The sequence below is a fragment of the Haliotis rubra genome, unplaced genomic scaffold (assembly GCF_003918875.1).
Source record: "Haliotis rubra isolate DU_JTF1 unplaced genomic scaffold, ASM391887v1 Scf155, whole genome shotgun sequence".
Lineage (NCBI taxonomy): Eukaryota > Metazoa > Mollusca > Gastropoda > Lepetellida > Haliotidae > Haliotis > Haliotis rubra.
Window position 1 is genome coordinate 541,786 of NW_025765503.1, and position 27,632 is coordinate 569,417.

The 27,632-nt window shown below is 42.0% G+C and overlaps 1 protein-coding gene across 1 annotated transcript in view; it reads left to right on the plus strand.

The window, feature by feature from the left end:
* The window catches only part of LOC124270821, a 58,547-nt gene that overhangs the window by 19,061 nt on the left and 11,854 nt on the right, over window positions 1-27,632 (plus strand). Inside the window, 9 exon segments of the mRNA XM_046705879.1 lie at window positions 12,430-12,589; window positions 18,809-18,842; window positions 19,823-19,968; window positions 21,864-22,238; window positions 22,241-22,266; window positions 22,269-22,580; window positions 24,178-24,342; window positions 24,736-24,821; window positions 25,973-26,073. Of these exon segments, the coding sequence (XP_046561835.1) occupies window positions 12,430-12,589; window positions 18,809-18,842; window positions 19,823-19,968; window positions 21,864-22,238; window positions 22,241-22,266; window positions 22,269-22,580; window positions 24,178-24,342; window positions 24,736-24,821; window positions 25,973-26,073 (1,405 nt within the window).

The following is a 27,632-nucleotide window of genomic DNA, read 5'->3' on the forward strand; positions in this document are numbered from 1 at the left end:
TTCCAGCAAGCCTCGATCATGCCGCCTTCAAGAACCCTTTGTCTGAAGGCAACCGCTGTTGTCAAAGTGATCTGGGAACGGGCCAACCTCCATGGGCAATTTGCACTTGCTAACCGCTTGGACTGACCACTGACCACTGAGTGGACCTTGTCTCAGTAACAGGTGTCCACTTTGCCGTGTCCTCTCTTGGATGAATCCCTAATCTGAAAAGCAGGTGCCCGTTCGGTAATTCCTTTTCTTGGCCCGGACCCTACCCTGAATTGGTTGGACCGAGACACAGGAGTGGCCGTCCTAATGGTCATTCAGGCGAGGTCATTCCTTGACCCAGCGGATATTAGTCACACCCACGTGTACGCCCGTACTGACACGGGGTCAGAGATACACGGGAACGGTGGGGTGGTGTGAGTGGGGAGGATAGGTTACTGAGGGTCAGACCTAGCTGGGTGGGTGTGCTGCCATATTGTCTTTAGAATTGTCATGACAACAGTAAAAGGCTTCATCAGTGCAGAATGATATTTGAACCGCATGTTGTGTCTTAAAACAGGTGTGAATGGTAGTGTGAATTTCACACAGAAAAAACCCATTGAATCGAACACTTTGACATCAATAATCGCTATGCAATATTCACCTGAGACGTGAAACGAGACATGGTGTTCATTTCAAGATTAATGCTGTCAGTTCAATTACCTGTACGCTATCAGTATCCCTGGAGCGCCTCATCAGCTACCTGTGACTCAGCCCCGTCCCAATCAATCCCCCTTGGGATCGCTTCAGGCTTTGTGAGAGTTAATAGTGATCCGTCACTTCAACTCAGGAGAACAGTTCCCGTGCGAAACTATTGTTGTGAGTCTCGCGTACCTCAGAAGCGAGTTTGCGTTAGCCATGTCCATCCCTTAAGACTGCGGTCTAATATCCTCCAAACACCCCCCTTAATGTGAAAGCAAACATCCTTGTTGGTCAGCAATATGCCGGACCGAACGGCTGGTCGTCTTGGCCAATATGTAAAAGACATGATAACCTGTATTTATCATTTCCGAAGGGCGAAAAGATGTCCAATTAACCTGTTTGTCCGTTAAAAGGTAAGGGGAGGATTGAATTGGAAAAGAATCCCCAGGTATGGATTAAAGTATCTTTGAGTTGGCAACAATACGTCCAGATCCTGCGGAATGTTCTTTGTAACGTGGAGTTTCTTTGGAGTAAACTTGTCATAAGCAGTAAATCTTTTCAGCTGTCTTTCTCAGTAATTTACACCTTTTTATGTACACAGGACCGAGACGCTTGTTGAACTAAGGAGCACAACGGGGCACAGACTGTTTGTCCAGTCTATCTTGTAGCCTCTAAATGAAAGTTATGAATTGTTGTGTGTCGTCTTACAGACAGGCGTTACCTGTAATTTGTGGACGACAAATATATTTGTTCGACTGTATTAATGGTAAATGACATCGGTTCATCTTGAGGCTCACGGTGACTGTGAATGTTCGGGGATATGGTGAAAGGACATTGAGATGCTATCCGAGTTACTTTTAGAACATGATCAGCCTCTGGGATAATTCTCCCGCTCCCTGGCGGATGAGTGATGGCCTTTATTCCGATACAAACAAAATACTCCAGGTGGCCATATTTAGTCCAGTCACGCATGCGCAGAATAGAAGAGAACTTAACCGTCTCCTTTCTACTGCAAATGCCAACCCAGGCTGTTTTGAAACATGACGCGGAGATTTTCATATCTCATATTACATCTCGATTTTTTGCGGGTTCGGTTTATCCCATGACTGAATTGTGAAAATGTTCAACAAAGGTATGTATGGTAAGCGGCATATTTATAATGCAGTCACACGTTCAACGCGTGATAGTGAATGCAAAATTCAACAACTGTCAACCACGCCCGGCTACAATCGTGCAAAATGTGACCAGCATCATAAACACAATTTGCATTATAATATATGCAAGCATTACTACACCCAAATTGCTTATCAATGCAGTAGATGCGTTTTATCGTGTCAACATCGAGCAGCCGGAGATGGTGTGTGACAAGGTTGCAGTCTGCGTCCTGTTCCATTCTGTATTTTTGCGGATTTTTATCAAGTACCCGCGAATGGCGCGGAGTTATGCTCTGTCAACTCCAGCTTCTACAGCTGAATTTGAAAGATATTATTAAGAATAACTCGCCAGTAAAAGTCATGGCGACATCGCCGTCCAGTGGGGATCACCACGTCTGTAACCTGTTGCCATGAATAATGCAACCCCTGTAGCTAAATAGCCGCTTTTCGGCTTAAACGTCCTCAGTGGGTTGGTATAAAAGTTGGGTCAATAGGCTGGGATCATAGAACTGAGGGAAATGGTAAATAGAACCGAAAGTGTGATACAAAAATAACCGGTTTTTTTTAGTTTTAGTTAAACTGAAGCTTGGCATTTGGAAAAATAGCCAAAAGTGTAACAACAGACATTTCCGTTTCTTGAGTTTTACTTGATAAATGTTACCAAAACTTGACAACAACATTGAAACGACAGTACACGTTATTCATATTTCCATCGTTGTACCATTGTTGTTCTCAGTTTAAGGTTTACTATTTTCATATATTTGTAAGCCAGGGTTTTGATAGATTATTCATGTCAGAACGTACATCTTTACCATGAATCTACTTTTCTCGCTATCATAAATTCAGTCAGGTATTATACAGTTTGTATTCAAATAGTAAGTATACAAATATGCAAACAATGTCAATGTTTGCTTTTACCCTCACCATCTTGTCATAGTTGTTATTTGTCAACGTGTCACTCGCTATTGTACTGAAACAATATTATGAATAGCTGGCATGTGACGTGTAAGACATGTAGTATCAATAATTAATATCTACACGTAACCCAGATTAACCGTACATAGATCACTCAGCGAGTCAGCTCCACGTTTTGCATGTTGCCAACGCCCGTGGGTGACAAGATTCACTTTCAGCGCTAGACGCCATGTTCTGCGTGTGAATGCCCCCCGAGGGGGGTCGGGTGACACGCTTATCTGTCTGTCACCGAAGCTTGATGACCCTGATATACGGAGCCCGGGGGTGGGGGTTGGGTTCGACACCCAGCTTCAACCCAGAGTGTATTTGACCCGCGAGTAAAGACTACGTTGGTTTGCGTCGGTTTGACAATGGCGTTACACTGTGTTAAAGCTGTGGTCGGTCATAACCATAAGATCGGGCGATTATTCACCGCAGGGGCGTTGCAGTCACGGTAATAAACGTTGACTTAGAATACCGTCCACGTCGAAAAGAAATTAATCTTCATTACACTACCAACGACATCGTAAATCTGTACGCATTGTTCTTAGTAACACAAGCATGGCACATTGACGACACCAGAGACATTTAATTACCGCGACGTACGTAATGAATAAATACTAACGTTGTAATCATGGCGTGCATTGCACGACACTGAAGATATTTCTAGCAAATCATATGCTTGATGTATTTACGAAGATCTTTGCAATAATCCCTTGGTGTTGGACAAGCGACACAGCTTGAAAACAACACCTCTTCAAGCTCTTGGAGCAGATGTTTGTTGAACAAGGTATGGACTGGGGATTTATTCTTGTGACAAGTAGCACACTGCTGCCTATTGTGAACGTGAAGAGCATTCCTCACAGCTTGCCATGTGATAGGTCCTACGTAATGCTGCATAAGGGTTCTTGGATCTGATTAAGCTACATCTGACACTCAAACTTCAACATATCAAGAGCTCCTTTAGCGGCAGTATGGCGTAAGGGGTTTATCTCAGCTGTAACCTGTGCGACGGTTATAAGTAATATCTTTCACATACATTGTTGACAAGTTTATGTCAGACTGAACGCTGATTTGTGGACGGATCTTGTAGCGCTGGCTTCTAAAGTCACGACGGTGGCCGTACGTCCTCTTTGCCCAGAACAAATCTTTATTCAATTCCACTTTTGCTTAAGCCAAAGATTTATGTCTGTCATTGTTGTTATGGAAGCTTACAGCTCTTGAGCATCGCCACGTGAACGATGCAAACACGGACTTGAAGTCACAACGTTGTACTCAATACTGACTCTCGATGTGTTGAGCGCGCCCTGACTGCTGAGTTTGGCGCCATGACACCAGAAATACAGTGACAAATTAACCATTAGGCTACCCCACCGCCCCTGACTACAATGACAAATTAAACATATCAGAAAACGGTAAAAATGGTGTATTCGTGGCCCATTTAAACAATCCAAATCAATCATTATGGCAAAAAATGTCCACGAGCGTTAAAAATATCAAATGCATGATAAATGTATTTCTTTCCATGCCCTTGTTGTTAGCTATGAACACAAACAGGATTGTACAATATACTTTTATGATCCTTACTAAATTGTGTTTGATTCACAACCCCCTCCGTGAAACTGTCACGCTTTTTTGTGTGTCCTCTCTCGATTCTCCCCACCTTCATTCCCCACACCTACAATTAGTGAGCAGTAGTTGTAACACTTTGAAACCTCATTGCTGGTACCCCTCAGGGCAATCTACTACTGCCATAGTCACCGCCTTGGTCATATATGCAGCTATTCACATCCATGAAATGGTACATTGACATCGAATTTCTCTGTGTAAACATGGTCCATATATTGAGAAAACCTTGCTATTGAAAGTGTTTGATTGGTGAAACTGCCATACACGTTGGCATCGTGCCGGTGTACCTGTACAATCATCCCCGGATCTTTTTCAATGGTTGCCAAAGTTCGTTGTCCCTTCTCTGACGATTGGTCATAAACAGCAAGCAATCGTGCTATCATCGTTACAACAGGCCTCACATCCCATATTCGACGGCAGGTATATTGGTGGATTAGTGGTTATAATGGAAAGATATGTTTCATTAAATAACAAAGGTATAGAATAATGGTTTTATGTTTGGATCTTAACAAAGGCGACTGGACGATGACCATGGCGGTCAGTCATGTATCAACTATAAGGTTGGTCATATAACATGTCTATTGTATAACGTAATTAGGACCATCACGGAGGATGGTGTTAGTGTCAGGTGATCGTCTCGCTGTTTGACAAAAGTGTCAATCTTCTCATATACATCAGCGTAATAAACAATTACCTAGTGTTTCTCACCCGTCATGCCACAAAGTTGTCGAACGAACATGGCCTTCAGTCACGTGTTTTCTTAACCAGTTTCCGTTTACTTGTACTTCCAACTGCGTTGTCATGGTAACGAAATGTTCCCTAAAGTCACAGTTTGTTTTAATATGTGTGATAAATGTATATATTGTATTGGGAAAGAGCAAAGAGCAAACGTTTACGTCGCTCCGTAAGGAGGTTGGCGTTGCCTTTCTTAGAGTTGGAACTATATGCCAACAAACCGCAATCAAGATAATACTGATAGTACTGATTTTCTTTCTCCTGCTGTGCCGTATTTTCGACATGTCTAGATTAGACACCTACAAATTTAGAATTCAATATAATAATTTCTATGGTTGTCAAAGATAGGCCATGAAAGACTCTGACTTTCGTTACCAGTTTAATCTTATTCTCGGGAGTTTCATTCTCCCTTGAATGGGTCTCCATAACATATGTCCATGAAAAATGCTGAAATGATTCATGTGCACCGAATGTAATATTGGCTGCAGGTCGGGTCAGATGACAAATTAGCTCTGTATTTTGACACGCTGTTATCTGCGAATGGCATGCTTTAATATTCACTGCTATCATAACATAGTCACCACACCACACTGTCCTTCACATTGCCATTCACAGTGGCTTATACGGTTTTGTATGGAAGCTCCTTATAACATGGTGTCTTCCTTACTGGTGACGATGTTTCAAATATGTTTGATTCGTTACAGTGACCGAGGACATGTCTCAATATGTGTGAGTCGAGTTCCTGCTGGTTGAGAATACGAGGGAAAAGATTTGAGTCATGAACATAAAGAAACCCGGTAGTAGTAACGTTCCTTGCGTCACTCCGTTCTTGTTTTTCAAGAACAATATCCAAGACGAGTCGAGTTCCTGCTGGTTGAGAATACGAGGGAAAAGATTTGAGTCATGAACATTAAGAAACCCGGAGGTAGTAGCGTTCCTTGCGTCACTCCGTTCTTATTTTTCAAGAACAATATCCAAGACGTTGAAATAGGAGGAATATATTAAAAAAAGAGTGAAGAGATACTTAGCTCATTTAAAATTAATGTTATGTAGTAGAAAGAAATATATGATTAATGAGTTGTTTCAAAACGTATTTAACGAGCGAAAGCGAGTTAAACACTGAACATTAATTAAACCCTCTAAAACGATGATGTTACCATGCAAATGTGGATGATTGTAATTCTTGCAAGCGTAAAATATTTGAGCGTGTGACGTCATCGTTATCGCTTAGTGGTTGTCGTCATCATCGGAAGATTGTTTTGGATATCTCTGCACATTGGGGATCTGTACTTGTGTACCAGTTTACGCTCAATGTTCTACCACCGACCGGAGCCAAAGGTTTTGAGTTTGTGTAATTAGGTGCACCCAGTGTGCTTGAATGTGACATTGCTGAGGCTACGTTCACTGTCAATGGGGGACTACTCTTCTTCGCCACATCATTCTCGTTTTCCCGAGCCAGAAACTGCCACTTGGAATGTGATGGAGTTTACGGAGTTTTCAGTATGAAATGTGAGTTGATTACATCCTGTAAGTTATCAAGACATAAACTTTTCATTATCATGTGTCAGAGGAATATCTTGAGCAATGACTTATGTGTAGATCAACCGTTCCTGTACATAGAGAATATGATGACATTAGAATCAATAGTATTTCCAGTGCTCTACAGTATCTACGTTTGTGTTAAGGTCTAATAATAGCGGTGTTTTGTACATTTTGTAAGGAATCAAGTGTTTGTATCAGGGTACTTTTGACGCTTCGATGGCATCAATATTGCAAACAACTGGTCACTGCTAATAACATGTCGGATTATTTTGACGTAAGACCACTTGTGAAAAAAGCCCTTCAACCATGAGGTCCATTGTTGGCAATTACACAGATGGTTTACACGAGCCGTATTAATCCTAATTTTACTATAGAATACAATATACCGTAAATAAATTGTTTTTCCTTTTGACTGGTAGGCTCAAAATTGTCGATTCAATCACCAGTGGTATACACAGAATTAAAAGATAGGGAGCTGGGAATTGGGGCTTAGGTACGGGTAATTTACGCAGTCTCTACAAGTCCCTTAATTCTGCCCCAGTCAACACTTTGTTCACAACCTGCCACCATCTTTCATGAGGTCTCACTCATGGCACTGATCCAGTCGGCCGAGCCGTGGTAATCCAGGCGACGACCTTCTCAATATTGTCACTGGTTATATCGTACAAACAAACCTGACCGAGTCTTGAGTGGTAGCATTTTGTGTCGATACGAAAAACAATGTAAAGATCTTTTTTAACCTGAACACGATCACATGTTTAAAATACATTGTAGAACAACGGTTACACAGACCCAAAAAGCCAATACAGCCCATGCAAGTCTATAATATGTGGCAAGTCTAGATTTCTGAAGTATCAGATGAAGAAAGCCTCTGGGCTCCCTTTTGTGTTATTTTCTCAAAACATAATTTCTGGGGGGTTTTCTTCTCTAAAATATGTTCATTTCAGAGACGAGGTGTTAGTCAAGGCAACGTTTATCTCGAACGTTTTTGAGTCACAGTTAACATAAGCAAGAGTACATGACTTTATTCGTATATCAGAAAATTCCCTGCACCATTATGGTCTAAGATGTTCATTTAAAATTGTATGAATAAATTTGTATAAATTACTCCCTGTGACACTTGTGATGTAATAGTTTGACAATTCTTTTTGATTAGAATAAATATTATAGATACAATCAACCTCCAACTTATATGGCATACAGTAAGACTACCTCATGGTTGCTCACCTCCACAAAAAAGCAAAACTGCCAACTCAATAAATCTGAAGAACAGTCCATTGATATTTTATAATAGATAAGAGTTGTTGTAACAGCTCACGTACATACGCCATTCAATGTGAACTATTGATAGCAACGCCTATTGGTGCTAAACGGTTAAATATATGTTTAACACAGAGGTGTGTTTGTGTTATAGGCTAGAGGCGTCACACTTTCACTCTTTATTCAATGTGTAACTACAATGGCTCCAAAGTTGGACGTTCACGGTACTGTGCAGGTGTAATGGGTTCGTCGTGTGATTTTCAATATACGTACTCCGCCTAGATATATACTGTGAGTCATAGCGCCGTGCAAACAATTCGTGTTATCGACTTGTATCAACACACACCTGTTGTCAAACATGTCTATGACAAGCGGGTGTTTGTTTCATCATATGATATATTGTATATATCCCTCATATGGCCCCATTAACCGACTGTCTGCATCATATATGTCCGGTTGTCGAGTATTTTCAAGCTGACACTGCAAAATGTCCTTGATGCATTAAATTATGACGTAAATGCTAAGAACTATAAAATAGGGTGAAATGATAGAGCACTATGTACTGATGTTTGGCACATATCTGACTGTTTGCTCACACCGCAGGCTTCCGTAGGAACTGTTTATACCAACATATATAACAGATATAATGTTCCACCGTGGGCGTAATATTCCGGGTTACCTGGGCGCCATTTTGGAAGTGAGTAGGTCAAGCACTTTAGGCTTGAGACGGTGGTGCGAGGCCATTGTTTTGAATATGTTATGTTTGTATCATATGAGCCAGAGAAGTAGATTAAGTACTGAGACATTGTCCTTTCATCGACGTTGGTGTGTATGTTTGGAATGTAACTGACGTTTGGTTAGATCAGACAAACTTGACGTCACAGTGTTGACTCTCTTGGAAGGCTACTTGATACATGGGAGTTTATTTGGAAATAGAGCGGGTGGTCTTTGATAGTGGACATTAAACCGATGCGTACTGACCGCCGTGGATCACACTTTGTACACGCTGTGTCCAAGCTGTTGATGCTCCGGACGTGCCTGTTGTTGCTGTCATCGAGGGGTCGCCGCTATGACGTAACGTCGTTGCAGGGTTCGAAGAGGCCTTTGTGTCCAAACTGACCAGAGTCACGTCATAGGGTTTACGGTACCCAATCAAATACCATCAACGTGACACCAAAACCATGAACGTTTGACTTCCGTGATTGTAAAGTCAAACGAAGAGGAAGAGGGAGGAAGAGAAAGTGAAGGGGGAGGGAACTCAAACAAGATGGACACTTTCATTTAGTAACAGTATCGGCTTTGTATGAATCGGCCAATTGTCGACATGATGTTAGACCAAGTCGTCACAGTGTCATGTTGACGTTGGAGCAGCTGTTGACGTTGGCTGAGGCCTCCCAACACGCTGTCTCAACACGGCAGATCAACATGTAGAGTCTGAATGAGTGTCCTGGGGCACATGCACCTCAATAACGCCATGAACCTCACGACGCTGGGACGGTGACGTAGCCATTATTCCATGCTTGTGGTGCACATACAAATCATCCTCTGCTTGGGTTACTCATATATTTACTTTGATCCATAAGGAGGAGACGACCTATGGCCTGAGTCTGAATGAACCCATATCTTGAAAACACTTCAGAAACTAGTTGACGTAATGCTTTCCCAACCACACCGCCTCAAATCCCACCCAACGCCCACCGCCAGTGTCACCTATAATGGTTTCGTTTGATCCTCCCAAAATCTGAAAACCCTTCTCTCAGTCACATCTTAAGCTGAAACGAAGCCGGTAATGACTAGGTCTGCATTTCTCTATTTATGATTGAAATGTAAGCGCACGCTTTGAGTCTCCCTTTAAAGGATTCTGAAAGTATGTGGCGACAACCTAGAGAATGTTAGACCGTAGACTAGCATTTTGGTTTGTTTAAAATCGACCATGGAGTAGCCTTTGTGGTTTGTGTACAACTGAACTAAGAAATATTCCAGCTAAGTGTTGGTATGTCAATAGACCAGTTTGAACAAACAAACCAGTTATTAATGACCAACGTCCAACGCCGTCTGGTGACGCTTACACATTTACAGGGGCGGTGGGGTAGCCTAGTGGTTAAAGCGTTCGCGCGTCATGCTGAAGACCCGGGTTCGATTCCCGACTTGGGTATAATATGTGAAGCCCATTTCCGGTGTGCCCTGCGGTGATTTTGCTGGAATATTGCTAAAAGCGGCGTAAAACCATACTCACTCACTACACACATACAACCATATCACCTTGCCTGACCACCCTTTCCATTTTCGGGCCAAGGTTTCTGGGGAATAATTCTAACCTGGAATTCCAACAGCGGGCATAAGGACGGATGAGCTAGACACCAAAATGAGAAACCATATGTCATGCCAATTCACCATTTGTCCTGCTGATAATCACAGACGTTTATGCCAATATTTATATAAGTACCATCAACATCACTAAATACCCGAGGGGCGGATCGAATGAGTTAACAGAATATAGCAATGGATTGGGATCGCCACCATTGTTTATGACATGACAGGGAGAGGGTACGGACTGCTACTGTTTGTGTGAAAACTGCTTCAAAGGTGTGGCAAAGCCTGGCTGAGCTAACATCCCAAACCGAGCTGTAGTTTGTCCAGTTGTGAGTACAATAGGATCCCGGCTAGAAGGACAGTGGCGATCTTTACCAAGGCTTTGGGGCCAGGATACGAATAAACGCAGCAATTTGAACATCGAAAACACTTGGTCCTGGTGCATGGTTGAGGATTTGCCAGCTTACGTGGGGCAGTGACGTTCCTAGTGGTGTCAGGGGTAGGTTTATACAAGGCTTGCCGGTCTACCTTGTAACGACGGGGCTGGGAATAGACGCATGGGAAGAAGACTGAAGGACCAGAACGTGTGATGAAAATATGAAGCGTTGATACTTTTACATAGGGAAATCCATTTGAGTTTCTATTCGCGGTTTTGATTTTCTATTTCTGTATGGTGCACAGTAAAAATTAACTTGTTGGATAGCTGGGAAAACAATGGTGGTTTGAAAACAATGGCCCGAATGGGTTGAAGATCTTCAGGTGGAAGTGATAGGGAATGTCAATATATGGCTTGTGTCAGGGTCATTTTTTGTTTTCGTCTCTTGCAGCTATAATCCTGCTGTGTTATGGGAATGGACAAAAAGCGTTGAGTTATATCACAGAAATCCGTATTTCAGTTTTTACTGTTGTTCTTATGCTCAAAGTCCTGCGCTGTTGGAGTATCGTAACACGCCTATTTACCCATTTAGGATTCGAACCTGGTAACAGGCGCATCAAAGGATCGCTATACCATTTGGGCCACCCAAACTGTCCTTAATATTGCTCCGAAGGCCTTCGTGACTCTCCACCTCTGCTTTATCCTTGATATGTACATCAGAATACATTATCTATACCAGATCCGGCATTGCTTCTGAGTAATGAAGTCCCCTGTTGTCTAACGGTCCAGTCCAATAGATGTTTGGCGTTTCAATAGTAATTAGTGTGAAGGACAATGTCATCTGGTCTTTACCGTAACACTATGTCCACAATCGTGTCAAAGGTCACCCTCGTGTCCACCCTCTCTGACGATGTCACCTGAGCCGACCCTGACAGCGTCTTTACGTGCTAATTACACGTATATCTCGACCATCGGCGTCTCCGGGTTTTAGTTGTAGCAGACCGCGATACATGTCTTGTCTTCCGTCCATCTTGCCGCCATCAAGGCCACTGACTACACTCCAGCAAACCAACACATAGTTTCACGCAAAACCCTGGGATACAAGCTCAATAACAACACAGAATTACTTTTATCACGTTTCTAGAAACAAGGCAATTATAACTGGAGCAATTACAGAAAATTGCAGTATATTCAGTCACGGTATACCTCGCTCAGCCTTGGTGTATACGGGCAAGTAGTTAGACAATCTGCGCCTGATCGCTAACATTGGCTTTGAGATCTTGGGATAAGCACACAGTAATGAATGCATTTTAGAACTGCTCCTGGAATCGTTAATAGTGAAAAGGAAAGTTGGTTCTGACTTTATCTTTAAAGAACAAGCTACAATAACCCAGTTTAATTCATGTTCACCTACCCTCTCGTTATCGCCAGTGTTTATCCTCACCAACTGGGTTACCAATGAGGCTGCCTTATCAAATGCAACAATGTGTTTGTCCTTGTAATAAGCTAGATAAATCTGTCAGTACCATCCGCATCCGCTTATCCTTACTCTGCCATATGTACTATCAAGACGTTTGTACCATTTTGTATCTACGAACGACCTATGTTATTATTTGTATCGCCAAAAACAATGAGGTAGCCTAGTGGTTAAAGCTGTCGTTTGTCACGCTGAAGACCCGGGTTCGATTCCCCACATGGGTGCAATATGTGAAGCCCATTTGGGGTGTCCCCCGCCGTAATATTGCTTGAATACTGTTAAAAGCTGCGTAAAAGCCAACTCACGCAACTCTCTTGTTACAGACGAGCAAGAAGAAACGATACCGTTTCTCCATGGTGTTGGACGAACTGACCCGCACGGACAATATCCATTACAAGGTCATCCTGCTCGAGTTCATCAACTGTGTCATCATATACACAGAAGACGTCGGGGATCGAATCCGGATCAGGAACGAATTCTATGGTAAGTCCAAACCTTGCCCAATACACCTTCACTGGAATACGTCCAGTATGTCAGTCTTAAAGTATTTAAACAGTCCATCGGGCATCCGGCAAAGTCACAATTTCGAAATATTTTGGCACAAGCCAAACGCTACGAACATGATGCTAAATATATAATGTGTTACTTTAAATTAAAAAAAAACAAACTTAATCTAAGTCTATGAGAGAGATTTGAAATCACGGTTTAAAAGATGTGTGAAACGGGCATAGGAACAATATGATGATGCTGATCAAGACAATTCGAACACACTCGTGGAAGTGAATTTACAAATCGGTGTCGTTTACAAGTGATTCATGTAAGGGCTCCATCCCTCGTACAAGTATCGTTGCGAACCCTGCCCTCGGAGTGACGAATAGGTCTGTGTGCGGCATGTTGCGCTGCGTTTTATCACGATCGGTGGACATTCAACAAACCGGTGGTAAATAAGTCGAGAAGTCGCTACAAACCCTCACTGCTTCTCACTTTACACGCCGTATTATACCCCCGCACGACTGGGAAACGTTAGCGTAACGCTTTGTCGGTAACAACGTTATCCCCCATCCCCTCGGCCCTCCCCCTCCCCATACATTTTATTCACCCACCCGGGAGACCTGGCGTCGAAAAGTGTTTTTAGTGAAAAGTGTGACAAGTGGATATTATTTTTTAAACAAGACAGGGGTTATTGTCAAACCTTGTCTCACCCCTGCACCCCCCGCCTCACCCCGTGTCTGTCACGGTAACGCTGAGCATGACCCATTCAGCCGTACCTGTCCCCCATGCATTATGCAGCACCCTCCATGTCGAACCTTTAGGGCATGCAATGTGTTTATTTCGCTTGTCGCTTTATGAAATTTGCATATATTTCTGAAGGTCGTAAACACCATTGTGGAGATGCCTATGCCGTATGAATACGTAACTCCTTCAGATAAGACGAGGGTATTTTGTAAGTAATAATTTCCTTTAAGTCCCGGTGTGAGCGGTTTGGACCAGATAGACACTCCCTTGTTGGAACCAACTCATCCTTCACCCCTCTGCATAGTTTAGTACACTTCAATGCATATTCAACCCCAAGCCAAGTGTGACGAAGACGAAAGGTGAATTTCAGGTGACCTTGTTCTTGAAACACAGAGATGACTTAGCGCTGCATCCTAAACAGCCCACATAAATTCACTTTATAGATGTACATATTGTCTGACCATGTGTACCTTCAACCGTAGCGACAGGCCCATATGGTAGCCCAATCCCCAAACACGCGACTTCGAAGACAACCTTATACCCGAACATTCCCCCGGAATCTAATCAGAACATCAAGTTAAAAACTTGTCTACGTATATGAATATCCACTGAATCTAATCAGATCAATCAAATTTAGGACTATTTTACACATATGAATTTTCACTAATTTTAATCATATTAGTCACGTCAAGGACTTTTTTAAATATACAGTATACTTCGGTTATAACGAACTCAAAAGGAGCACTAACTTTAGTTCGCTATAACCGTAGTTCGTTATACGCATCTATACGAAAATATACAGATGTTTACTATATTAATCTTCACGAAAAATAATCAGATTCTTCAAGTCAAAGGCTGTTTTACATATCCAAACCTTTGCTGATTCTAATCAGGTTAGTAGACGACCTTAACCTAGATACCCTTAAGGTGCGCCCCTTCCTACGCACCCCGGAACGCTAGCACTGCGACCCCTTGCCTTATTCAGTCTATCTACCTGTTTAATTGCTCGTACACAGGATGGGCTGAATATTTCAAGGTCTTGTCCTCTCCCGTGCAGCTCCACAAAACGGGTGCAGCTTAAGCAAACCTGTTCAAGGTACACAATACTGTCAAAATCATATCTAAATATTTTCTGTTTATCAAATGATAAACACTAACCCGTCGTATAGCCATGTTTATGAACACGGAGTCTTGAAGACGGATGGCAAACAGACGTGTTTGATCCTTGTCACAATGCCTGTATGGCTGGCCGTCTTAGCCATGCTTGTGGTCATGGCGAGGCCTTTGTGAAGAAATCCTTGATACTTGTTACTGATCCTCCTGAACGGGCTCGCCTATTGATGACCACAATAACATGTATATACTGGCCGTTGCTGGACCGTGGCCAGAGTTGTGAGGACAGAGTGAGGTCACGTCTCCATTGGTCAGCTCTACCTACTCATAAATACAAGGCGATGGTCATTAGCAGGGGTGATAGGGTCAAGAGACTTCATGAATATGGTTTAAGTTTCCAGTCGTATTTTGGTCGTGAAATACGTCAACCCTCTGACCCGTGTCCACTGAAATTGGGAGGTATTCGTCAAAGATCCTCGTTGGAGATCAGTGGGGGTCTTTTGTTCTTCTGAAATGGCATTCAAAACGATACGACATAGAATTCGGTCACCATTTTTGTGATTACACAGACTCATTATTGACAACCTATGCTTGCTATTGATTGGATTCGTGAGTGAATGTATGATTTGACATCGAGTTAACATTATGATCACGTAAGGGACACAATGTCCTTTAACACGACGTGATCTTAGCATGAAGACTTGTGTAAGTGTATGTTAAAGTATGGTAGTTACGATGATCTTAACATGAAGACTTGTGTAAGTGTATGTTAAAGTATGGTAATGACGATGATCTTAGCATGAAGATGATGGTAGTTACGATGATCTTAGCACTAAGGTGGTTTAGTGCAAGCGAGTCCAGGAATGAGCCTTCTGTGCGTCTTCAGTGAGGTGAGACAACGATGTAACCATTAGTTACCCATCCTTCATTTTCTCCTGTCGAAAACACAGACGGAATATATAAATACTTCAGCCTTGTCTTCAGTCGGTCACCCCTTTGTAGAAAGTACTCTTCTCAGGGGTTCGCCTTTACATAGGGTCTATTCGTAATTAAGGTAATTCTACGTCATCAAAAGCACTCGAGGTCAATAAAACAAGTTTGCTTTACCTCACACCAACCTTAGCCATCAAAGCAAGTCTGTCTTTCATTCGCACTTTGAACAAACAGAATGGTGCAGAGCAATTCCGTACAAAACATACAAGCAGTTCTTGAGGTTTTGGGGCTATTATGTATCGGGATTAAATGGTTGCAATTAGGCGATGTCGTATTGTGCTCGGTGCTCCAAACAGCCTTACTGGTACCGTCGCCGACAGCTAGAAATTGCCAGGTCGCCAGTTCACCTGACGACTTCTCTCCTGTACATAGTTCCAACAAGTCGTAGGCAAATATTGTCTCTAATTGCTGCGTAACGAATCGGCCTGGTTGACCTTTCCGGGAAGGCGTGACGCGGGGATATCCCTGTTCGTCAACACAGGTGACACAATGTGTTCGGTAAAACAATGAAACATATATCAAAACATCAGGACATCATAGAAAGACAACCATTATGCCTCTGAAAGGGTGATCGTGATATATCAACACTTGTGACCTTGATATCCCCGAAAGGGTATATCATGATATCCCAGAAAGATAGTCATTATGTCATAGTAAGGCCCATTATCGAGAAGAGTTGTATCATTAATGTCCAGAAAGGGTAATCACGATATCACAGAAAGGATAATCACGATGTCCCTGAAAGGGCAACCACGATATCACAGGGAGGGTAATCACGATATCACAGAAATTGTAATCACTATATCACAGAAAGAGTAATCACGATATCACAGAATGGGTAAGCACGATGTCACAGAGTGGGTAATCACGATATCACAGAAAGGGTAATAACGATATCACAGCAAGGGTAATCACGATATCACAAAAATGATAATCATAATATCCCAGATATGGTAATCACGATATCACAAACATGATAATCATAATAACCCAGAAATGGTAATCACGATATCACAAAAATGATAAGCACCATATCCCAGAAAGGGTAACCATGATCTCACAGAAAGGGAGGGTACTCCAGACATCACATGACCGGAAATAACGGTATCAGAGGTGAGATAATCACGATTTCAGAATAAAGACGGGTGATGTCACAGAAGGTATTCGGGATTTTTCAAAACGGGTAGTGATGATGTCATGGAAAGGATAACGCATACTCCATAACGTTGTGACGAAGCTCTACGGTACAAATCGGTAATGCATGCATGCATAACTCAACGTTAAATAAACTGACTTTACGTGTAACTAAGTACGCAGCATGCATAATCAGCACACCCAGCATTTCAGAAATGTCACGCATGTGGGGAATATGTTTATTCTAGTTTTGATACATACATTAGAAGTATTTTAATCACATTTTGTCTTGTTAGCTTCAATTTGCCTGGCACCCGCTTGCCAAAATTGCGACCTTCAAACTTGTGACTTAGCACTTCTCAACACTTCACAGGGGTGAGCTCGACCCTTGAAGAAAAACAATTTGACATTTTAAATAGGTGTTGAAACAGAGCTTCAATTTTAGCTGTGCCCGTGAAGCTCGAAGCATGCGATGCCTATGTACGCTCATCAGCCTCATTTCAGAGGAAGAGTTCTCAAATACCGCCCATCCTTTGTTGTGTCAGCGGGTTACACTATTTGTGAAATTGTTACGCGGCTGTTATCCCAGTGTTTTTTAGGATAATTATCTCTTGTTTGCTGTCGAGATCCGTTCATCTTTTGGAGACTATATTCGTCAGTATAGCCTGATGTGTCTGTATGCATATACGGTAAACTATGTTTATGCCGAGCACGCATATAACGAACTATGGATATAACGAACTACATTTAGTGGTCCATTTGAGTTTGATGTAGTCGTAAATTACTGTAAATGTGTTTGTTATAGTCGTAAATTTATGTAAATGTGTTTGTTATAGTCGTAAATTTATGTAATTGTGTTTGTTATAGTCGTAAATAACTGTAAATGTGTTTCTTATAGTCGTAAATTACTGTAAATGTGTTTGTTATAGTCGTAAATTTATGTAAATGTGTTTGTTATAGTCGTAAATTTATGTAATTGTGTTTGTTATAGTCGTAAATAATTGTAAATGTGTTTCTTATAGTCGTAAATTACTGTAAATGTGTTTGTTATAGTCGTAAATTTATGTAATTGTGTTTGTTATAGTCGTAAATTTATGTAATTGTGTTCGTTATAGTCGTAAATAACTGTAAATGTGTTTCTTATAGTCGTAAATTACTGTAAATGTGTTTCTTATAGTCGTAAATTACTGTAAATGTGTTTCTTATAGTCGTAAATTACTGTAAATGTGTTTCTTATAGTCGTAAATTACTGTAAATGTGTGTTTCTTATAGTCGTAAATTACTGTAAATGTGTTTGTTATAGTCGTAAATTTATGTATTTGTGTTTGTTATAGTCGTAAATTACTGTAAGTATGTTTCTTATAGGCGTAAATTACTGTAAATGTGTTTTTACATTGTATACATCTGAATATGGTCTATAGATCTGTATACACTTTTTCGATGGTATAATGATCTGTATACAACCTTGAGAGGTGTTTATACGACTGTATACAGCTGTATATCCTCTCTATGTTTGCATACACGGTAAAAAAGATTAAAGAATACATTTTAAGACTGGTTATATACAACTTAAATAGTCTCTGTTGTCATACCAGATAGGAAGAGGTATTACAGATACGGGCTAAAGAGCTTCACATTTTGAATGACTCATACGATTACAAATCTCCAAATTAAAAACCTCAAATTTCTACTTTCCATAGTATATAAACATACAACCTATTTAAAAACATTTACATTAGTGAATATGGGAGAGGCATTAACAAGCAAATCACCTGGTTTAAAACGTAACAAACAGGTAAAGTCTCCTCGTTGGTTTACATGAATGTTTGTGCGCATGCGTACAGTTGAATGGGGATATTTCCATTCAATTGAATGTTTTTCATCCATGACTTGCAACAAACATTGATAGAATCTACCCATGACTATCTTCCAGCTATCAACATATCCTATAGAAACATCAACGTAAATGGGCCTTTCGTGATCCTTGTTTGGAAGGGTGTACAAACACATTGACAATATATGAATAACACAAGCGACCTTCAAACAACAGATGTCCTGGATGTTGCTTCTGTGAGACATGGGTGTGCCTTCTATCTAACTGTATCAAAGAAATAAAATATATTTATTTTGATGCTATATCTATATACTAACACTGTCAATAGATAAAGTTGTATCCTCAGGCGCTGAAATAAATATACGTTTCAAAACTTTTTGCCTATATTTCAGGTCTCAAGCTTCAAGACGTCCTAAATTCGCTCAGGTAAGACGAAACGCTGTCACGTGACCTTCTTTAATTACTCGTTACGGGTTTAGGCGTTACAGATGTCATGCGTATATTGCTGGCATTAACAGTAGGCAGAGAAACATGCTGAAGATAGGAATGTATTTGGGGCACCATCTGGTACCAACTCTTGTGGCACTATCTTGTACCAACTCTTGTGGCATCTTCTTCTGCCAACTTTTGGGGCATCATCTCGAACCAACGTTCTTTTTAAAGAAGGTTCTTCTGATAATAGCTTAAGTAAACCAACTATTTACACCTTGAATTCCGATGAATGTTTCTCAGGGGGGTTTAAAGTATAAGAAATATTTAGGTTTTAGTTGTACTGGACACAGTTTACTTTATTGATTACTTTTTTTATTTAAGATGGGTAATGTTGATGATTTGGTTCAGTGTATGCCCTAAAAGGTGTGTTCGTGAATTGAGAGTGAGTCATTGCAAGCTCTGAAAACACATGAAGGTACCTAAAAGAAGCGTATATTGAATGCCATGCAGTTTTATTCCATGCAGTTGGAATAAATATGTAAGGAAATGTAAAGAACGAATTTTAAGTTAAGTTAGAAAAGGAAAGAATTACAACCAAAACATCACCATGGTGGCACTCCTTGATGTCATGGTTACCATGACCATGGACCACAAATACAAGACCATTGTCCAGTCATGGCTACTTAGTGATTTGTCTCTGTCCAGTCCGACTGCAGACAACCTCACTTTACTGATTTGTGATAAGATATTTGTAAATTGAGCTAGATGAATAAATTTCACTTAAATCCGCAGCCACCAGCAACATTTGCATAAGACTATCCTTACCAAAATGTCGGCGATGGAGACCTTTAGGTTGCAGCTGGATTTGGCCCAACGTAAACATTATGTCACTTCCTCGGTAGCCATGGGCGAACGTAGATCCATTTGGGGTAGTTTAAGATGTCGCTAACGTCGTTGTTAACGTCGTATTACAGGAAGGAGGAGGAACATGGCGTTACGTTACAGCTGCAGCTGTTTGAGGAACACAAGGCCAATGATGATGAACTTCATCCTGCCTCTAAGAACGTGGACCTCAGCTGTCCTATGGACGTCTTTCACGCTATCTACAAACATGTGAGTCGAATCTCCTTTTCTCGAACGCGGTTATCTCAAAATAACATTCACTTGGAAACTACATTTCATTGCGTAATATAATATTGGGAGATGATCCCAAGTTAGACACAGTTCATGTTAATGTGACTGGAATCTTAATTTCGAGATCATAAATGTGTTTCCCTCGAAACTAGTTCCTTTACATAGTTATGAAAATTTAAATTGCTTAGACTCTTACGTCTTATTCAGATAAGATATTTCACAATACCTTAGGGGAATACCTTATGCCCACATACTATTCATCTCTAACTACCTTACCTTAACTGTCGAAATAACAGACACTGTCTGCATATTGTCGGGTGTGGTACTTTAATTTTCCTTAAAAAACCATTTCAAAATTGTGTATTTGTCAGTTCATGACTAAACATGATTTGTGTGCTGGTACACAAAGTATCCTGATACCGTAAGTCAGATAGAAGTGAGTACTGATGTCAGAAAAAAGGTCAAATATCACGATATGTGTCCTCCTAACCTTTTTGAAGTTGCCCCTCTTGTTAAGTAACACCCGTATACTGCTTAAAAGTCTTATACATCTCTGCAAAATGTCAAAACCAACAAAGTATCAGTGCCCCCTCACGTCAAGGCACGGTTATTGCTTTACATATTTACCAGTTGTAAGGGGGATAGTACAATAGCGCACGAGACACATTGACATTCATCATATGTCACTGTCACAACAGACCAGGTCACGTGCAGTGCAAGCCAAGGACATGGCATGTTCCACACGTCAGATGACCATGCTTGAAATTCTACCTGTCCTTGGGGCATCCATCAGTAAATATTTACTGTCTGTGAAACATGTTACCCAAAATTTATCACACCTCGTTTATTGGTTGTGTAAATCAAGTAGATACTTAAAATGAACCCATTCAATATTTTCTTCACGATATTTGGTCTGCAGGTGTTGAAAATACAGTCAGTATACAATAAATAATGAAATCTATATATTCTAAATATTTACCTGTTCGTGAAGTTGTTTGAATTTATTAGAAACTGTGCAAGAGAGCTTGGCTAAGGTGTTTTCTCACAGCTTTATAAGTTGGTATCCGTGGTAACAAAATATTGATAAAATATTCTTATGTGTTTTATGTTCCTCCTCCGTTTGAAAACATGGTGACTCGAGAGCTATGTCACGCATGTCAGTTGCTCTTCAAGTACGTTCTGTGTGGACTCCGTTTTAATGAACCTGAAGGTTTTACGTGTTCGAGGCTCCATGCATACGCTAACAGTAGTTTAAACTCTTAAAGTTCAAACCGAAACTGAGACTAAAAACAAGACGGAAGTTCCAAAGACTGTGACTAGGTTATATGTAGATGTAGACTATTCATGTGTCATGGAGGCTTCTAACAGCAGTCTGGTGCCAGCCCATAGCAACAGGTCCGGCTTTGTCCCCAGAACGGGGATGGCGGGGTAGAACTCAGGTGCGAGACGGTCCTAATACCCTGACTACCTGTACATATCTTTACCTTCACTGCAAAGCGCGCACCTGCAGCGTTCGGCTGATTAGCATGCAAGCAATAACAGGTAGAAACGATGTGCCAAACGCCTGGCTGCATGTGCTGGAAGGGATAGACCCAGCTGACCCCTATACGTGACATGTTCTAGACCTGTTAATCTGGTTAGTTAAGGGGGAAATGCAGTTAGATTTTAAGATCAAGTTTTCAATCTGCCTTAATGCCTCCTTGGGCCTGCTATATCCTCTATCTTACAAATGATTTTCTCAAGGACATGATTAAATCTTGAAACATGATAAAATGCAAAATATTTGGTTAAGGTTATGGTAGTAGAAATTGCATGGACAATTTGTAATAGATTTGGTAAATATATATTTCATATGAACCTTTATGTTTCTCGACAGGTATGCTCTTCCCCAAGAGCTGAACTTCCTCACATGCCTTCAGCATCTCCTAAAGATAGATCCAAATGATCCCATCAGCGACACAGTCTGGCAGACAGTGGAACAGTTGGTGTCCAAAGCCACGCTTATAGAGAATGCTTCGGAGGCTCAGAAACTGCTGGTGTCTACGTCTAGGAAACTGGACCGATCCGGGGACCCTAAGTGTTGTTGTTCCTGTCACAAGGAGGGTGGGGATGGTGGACACGGAAACCCAAAACAGAGGACTGGGAGGGGGTCAGCGCCAAGCACACCTGACGGGGAACGACCTCCACTTGGGTCACCCCCTGCTCCTCCTCCACCACCTCCTCCACCACCCCCTGCCTCCGTCCCTCCACCTCCTCCACCCCTCCTCCACCACCAGGAGGACCACCCCTCCACCTCCACCCCCAGGATGCCCTCCCCCTTCCCCACCTCCGGGTGGCGCACCCAAAGCACCGGCTTCTAACCTCCCACAGGTCAATGTGCCCAAACCTAAGTCAAAGATGAGGACGTTTCAATGGCATAAGATTTCAATGAACAAAGTGATGGGCAAGAGTAACTTGTGGACGTTGGTTGGCAAACTGTTCAACAACTATAAAGTGGACTATCATAAGATGGATGAGTTGTTCAGCGTTGCACAGCCCCGACCAGCCGCCCGATCGGATGCCCCGGGCACCCAAGAGAAGAAGAGAGAGAACTGTGAGGTGAGCATTAATAAAAATATGACGTTTTTGAACGTCACCAGTAATGGATACATTAGCTTGCAGCTTGCTTACAACTAAGACACATGTTTATGAATCTGGTACTAGACTCTCGCTATTTTGTGTTGGGACCAGGTAAGACAATCCCGTCTGTGACATAGATACGGAACAAGAGATTGTCCCTGGAAGAAGTTAGCCGCGCATGACGTTGAAACAACGAGTGTATCACCGCGACACACAATAGGAGTCTGTCGTTATAGTTATAGCCTCTCTAGGGTATTATATCACCACAGCTGACGTATTCGTGACTAGGTTCCCTCTACCATACATATTGTTCCAGCAACAGACGAACTTTCCGCTTCCATCCCTGTTCAAATTACAGCGTAAACCGTCCCCATGTTTACGACCAGTTTAACGAGATTCCTAACATCAAGTCGTCCTCCGGTTGACAGCATTGAAGATGTGCATGTTAGGATAGATCACTAAGTTTGTTTTCATGTTTGATATTAACCCACCGACGGCCTATCCCCACTGATGTTCCACAGACACGTAAATCTGATGGCAGTGGCGAGAAAGCACGTCGAGTAGACAGCGCGTGTGGGGTCTAGGAAAACTCAGAACCATCAGGGTGGCGTGGAAAAATATGCATAGGGGTTACCAACATTACCCGCTCGTCAACCTCCATTGTCTGCATGCACAGGCAGCAGCTTAAATGTCGTCTGCTCTACCCTTCCAATGTTAGAGATGAGCCTCGGAACCGCGCATGCGTAAAGTGGAAGAAGATCGCTGCTTAGATACTTTCAAGTCATTTAGCCCGTCAATTCTGACCCAGAAAACCAGTGTCTTTCTCATCATAGACAAAAGACTCCTCCGTCAGTGACGGGTAGGGTATCACTGATCTCCACTGATAAATGATAATCGTGAATGGAAATATGACTAGGCATTTTTGTCAATATATCGGTGTAAAAAAACTCGTAGATCGGACCAACTTTGAGGTTTACGTAACGATTTTTGAGCTTCGCCTCACACACTTGCGTGTCTTCCTTGTCGTCCCGCCACTGATCCAGTGACAGACTAGGGTAGTGAGGGGATCGGAGTCTAGGGGGACAGATTTGGTGATAATGCGTTTGACACAGGCCCCCGGGTGTATGAGTCAACGTTACTGTCGGGTGTTTAGTCTTGATCTAATCAATATACCTTCACGTATTAAGCAGACGATCAAAACATTGATGCGTTTTAATATATACCTGGCGTAGTGGATAATGTATCAATGAACCGTGGTTTAATGTTAAATGTTGCGACAAATGTACATTTTACCCGTTTCTCTCAATCGGAATGAATTATTGTGTAGGTGTTAAACACTTCCTGTTTATCAGACGCGTTTGAAGTGGATTCAAACATTCCCATATCTTTTATGTTAAATATCCTCTTTTATAATCCCAGCCCATTTTACCCTGATGAAATCCAAAGTGGGCAAATGTTGACTATTGAATCATTGTCGCCTTTATAAACCTTCTTCTCCTTCAAATCAAACTTTTTAACGTCATTTAACGAACATTTCGATTGTTTCCCTTGGTAACCTTGACCTTTCTATCACCAGATCAACCTTCTGGACGGCAAACGAAGTCTCAACGTCAACATTTTCTTGAAGCAATTCAAGATGCCGAATGAAGAGATAGTTCGTCTGTTGAGAGAAGGTAGCAGTGCAAAATTCGGAGCTGAAAAGTTAAAGGGTCTGCAGAAGATTCTCCCGCCAGTTGATGAGGTATGAACAACTCTTCCGTCCGCACGTGCTCAGTACCTCCGTCTCGTATTCCACGTCTCTCTCTCTCTCTCTCTCTCTCTCTCTCTCTCTCTCTCTCTCTCGCTCTCTCTCAAACACACACACACATACACACGTCTCTCCCTTGCAAAAACATACACTAAATTATTTTCAGCATTTTCAGTCTTATAAAGAAATAGTACTTAGTAATCGAAGGATTGGTGTACATTGAAAGTTATTGGTTATATTGACAATCGAAGGACATGCTGCCTGGACTTCTGACTGCCACAGTCATATGGGGGTCTTATCGACCTTTCCATCCAAATCTAAACGAGCCATCTTTATCTGTGTTAACATTAACAAGCATCTCATAATCACATCATTTTCTCTTTCCAGATTGAAGTCTTCCGAAGTTTCGATGGCGACAAAGAGAAGCTAGGACATGCTGAAAAGTTCTTCGTGTGCCTTCTCGGCTTGCCAAAGTACGTTGAACATGAAACATACACTGCAGAACATCCATCTTTTGAATACCCATGGTGTACTGAGGCCTGAAGGAACATCAAGTCTATGACACGCTCTCTTTGCTTTATAAAGAGGACGTTCTAGTAGCTGATGCGTTCACCATTTGTCTGACCTGTCGGTATAAGGCGAGATATCATAGTCAATCAAATCTTAACCTGAAGCGGAACAATTCGGGAAATTGTCCATATTCTGTTTATCCGGACACAATCCGTATGGATAAACGGGGTTAAATTGCATCTTCCTTTCGACTGATTCCAAGTATTCATGATAACTTTCCGCAGCTTCAGATAACCATGTGTTACGCTGCGATAGAAAGGTTTATTAACAATAGCTAACCCTTCAGACATTGTTTAGTGCTATACGATAAACAATCTCTGCTGGTATAGCTTTTTGATGGGATGTTTATGATCTAGACGCCAGTATGTTAAGAGAGCACCCGGATAGGACATCGTGATCTTACGTCCCCCAAAGCCTTGTAATAAATCCTATACCCCCGCACCCCCTCAGGCAACCGAGGGGGGGACGCATGGACTCTGAGACGGTGGGGTCATGCGACCGGACGAGAAGACCCTTTCATCTTTTTTATATGTTGTAATAATGGTCCGGTAACTGCCTATTCACCCTGAGCTGGCTGTACCACTTTAGCTTGTTGTCCTGGGTACTTCGAAAGATTTAAACATGTTCACAGAAATATAATTATGTTCGTGGTTACAGGGGCCATATATATGTACCTCCTCGGAGTGTTATGTAGGTCAGGTGTCCGAGGCATTCATCATTTCAGGGGGGAAACTCGACAAGCGAGTTAATTTGATTGACAGAATCTTTTCTTTTTTCCGCATTACGGTGAAGCTAATTGAAACAGCACATATATGTTAAAGTGAACTGGATTAATGCAGCTTCTTAATGTGACATTTATGCGTGTGCCTGAAGGCGGATGTTTTTGCCAGGCTCTTCATTGTCAACTGGACGATGTTTAGAGTCGTTTAACGATTCACAAACAATGAGAGTGTTAATACTTGGGACGTGCTGACAAAAGTCTGAAACATAAAAAGTCCAGTGTATTATTCCCTGAAACGCCATCAGATGTTTAGAATCCGACGTTGTCTTGCAGCTACAGGCTCCGCATCGACGGGATGCTGATCAAGGAAGAGTTCCACGCCAACATGGAATGGATAGGCCCTTCTGTGGAAGCCATCATCGCTGCTGCTAAAGGTAGGAGCCGTCGGTTACTGAGCGTCATCATTGACGTGTATATTGTGATGATGATGGTAGTGATGATGATGATGATGACGACTACGACGATGATGACGACGACCATATCATCCCCATAATCATCAGATTATCCAGTCCCCTAAACACAGCAGACAAGACCGAAACCCAACTGCCATACCCCTATCAAGAGCACCGCCATTGGATTTAACTGTTTTGGTTTCATTTGTAGCCAGCATCAAACGTGGATGTAAAGTTTCTTTTAACAGTCATTTTTTTATCAGGCTATTAGCATTACCAGTATAAACAGTCACAACTGCTATTATTGAAAGTATGGTACATGTATATTATTATACCAATATCAACTTCTCAATGGAAACTCACTTTCGCTGAACTTGAATTTATTGTGGTTGAGAGAATTCAGCAAATTGTTGCATCGGCTGAACTAAATACATTTGCTCAGATATTCAAAGAATGCGGTGAAGAGTATACCTTGTGAGCCTCCATGTAAACCTTCCTGTAATTGTAAGAGCTGTGAAATGCGTTGTTTACCCCATTTGAATAGTGCTGGCCATCCCTCCCCCATTACCTCCCGTGCTGTGATACTACCCCCTCATTCCAATCCCGCCCCACTACACAATTCAATTCTGTTAGTGATGGTTTTTTTACAAATATGTCCTGTCGGTCGTAACTCTACCTTGAAATCTGTCTCGCGAACTGCCATGTCCAGCCATGATATGTATGTAGATCGGTGCGCCCCGCTATGATATTGTAATTGGTGGGGAGGATTTGTGTAAGTGGTTTTGAAACCCGACCAGGGCTGTCTGTTCGCCGCGGTCAACATAACTGGACTCAGCCTCTTCCCTGGCCGTCACGCACGGACACTTAACAGTTATATAACATCAACATGTTCCCTGCCGCACGCGAATGTATTATGTGTATCAATATTATGAAGAGTTCAGTGTCTTGTAAGATAAACAGGGATTGTTTTGACAGGTTGATGCATCCCTGTGCTTCAATCTCTCCTCACCCCACCCCACCCCCGACCCTCATCCTCCATGCTACCCGCTTACATCTCTTCTCTACTGCCTCGCTCCACCGAGTGCGAAATATATGTCTGAAAGCGCACGTTAAATCCCCAATGTATCATCATCATCATCATCATCATCATCATCATCGTCTTTACTCTATCATTCTCTGCAGCCGCAACATCATCACATCTCCCCCAACACCCATCACCCTCCGTGCTCTACGCTCACTATCACTACCATCATCATCATCATCATCATCATCATCATTACACCACCTCTGCAGCCGCAACTTCATCTTGTCTCCCCCACCCCTATCTGCTTTCTCAGTCCCTGATCCAATCTCGACTCACCCCCAGTCTATGACCCCCTCCCTCCCCATCCCCGCTCCCCAACCCTCACCTCTGAAGCCCCATTTCTTTATTACGTGCCCAAAATCCCTCATCTCGTCTTTGTCTCACCCCGCAATTTGTGACCCCCCTCCCTCCCCAACCCTCACCTCTGAAGTCCCATCTCTTCATTACGTACCCAAAT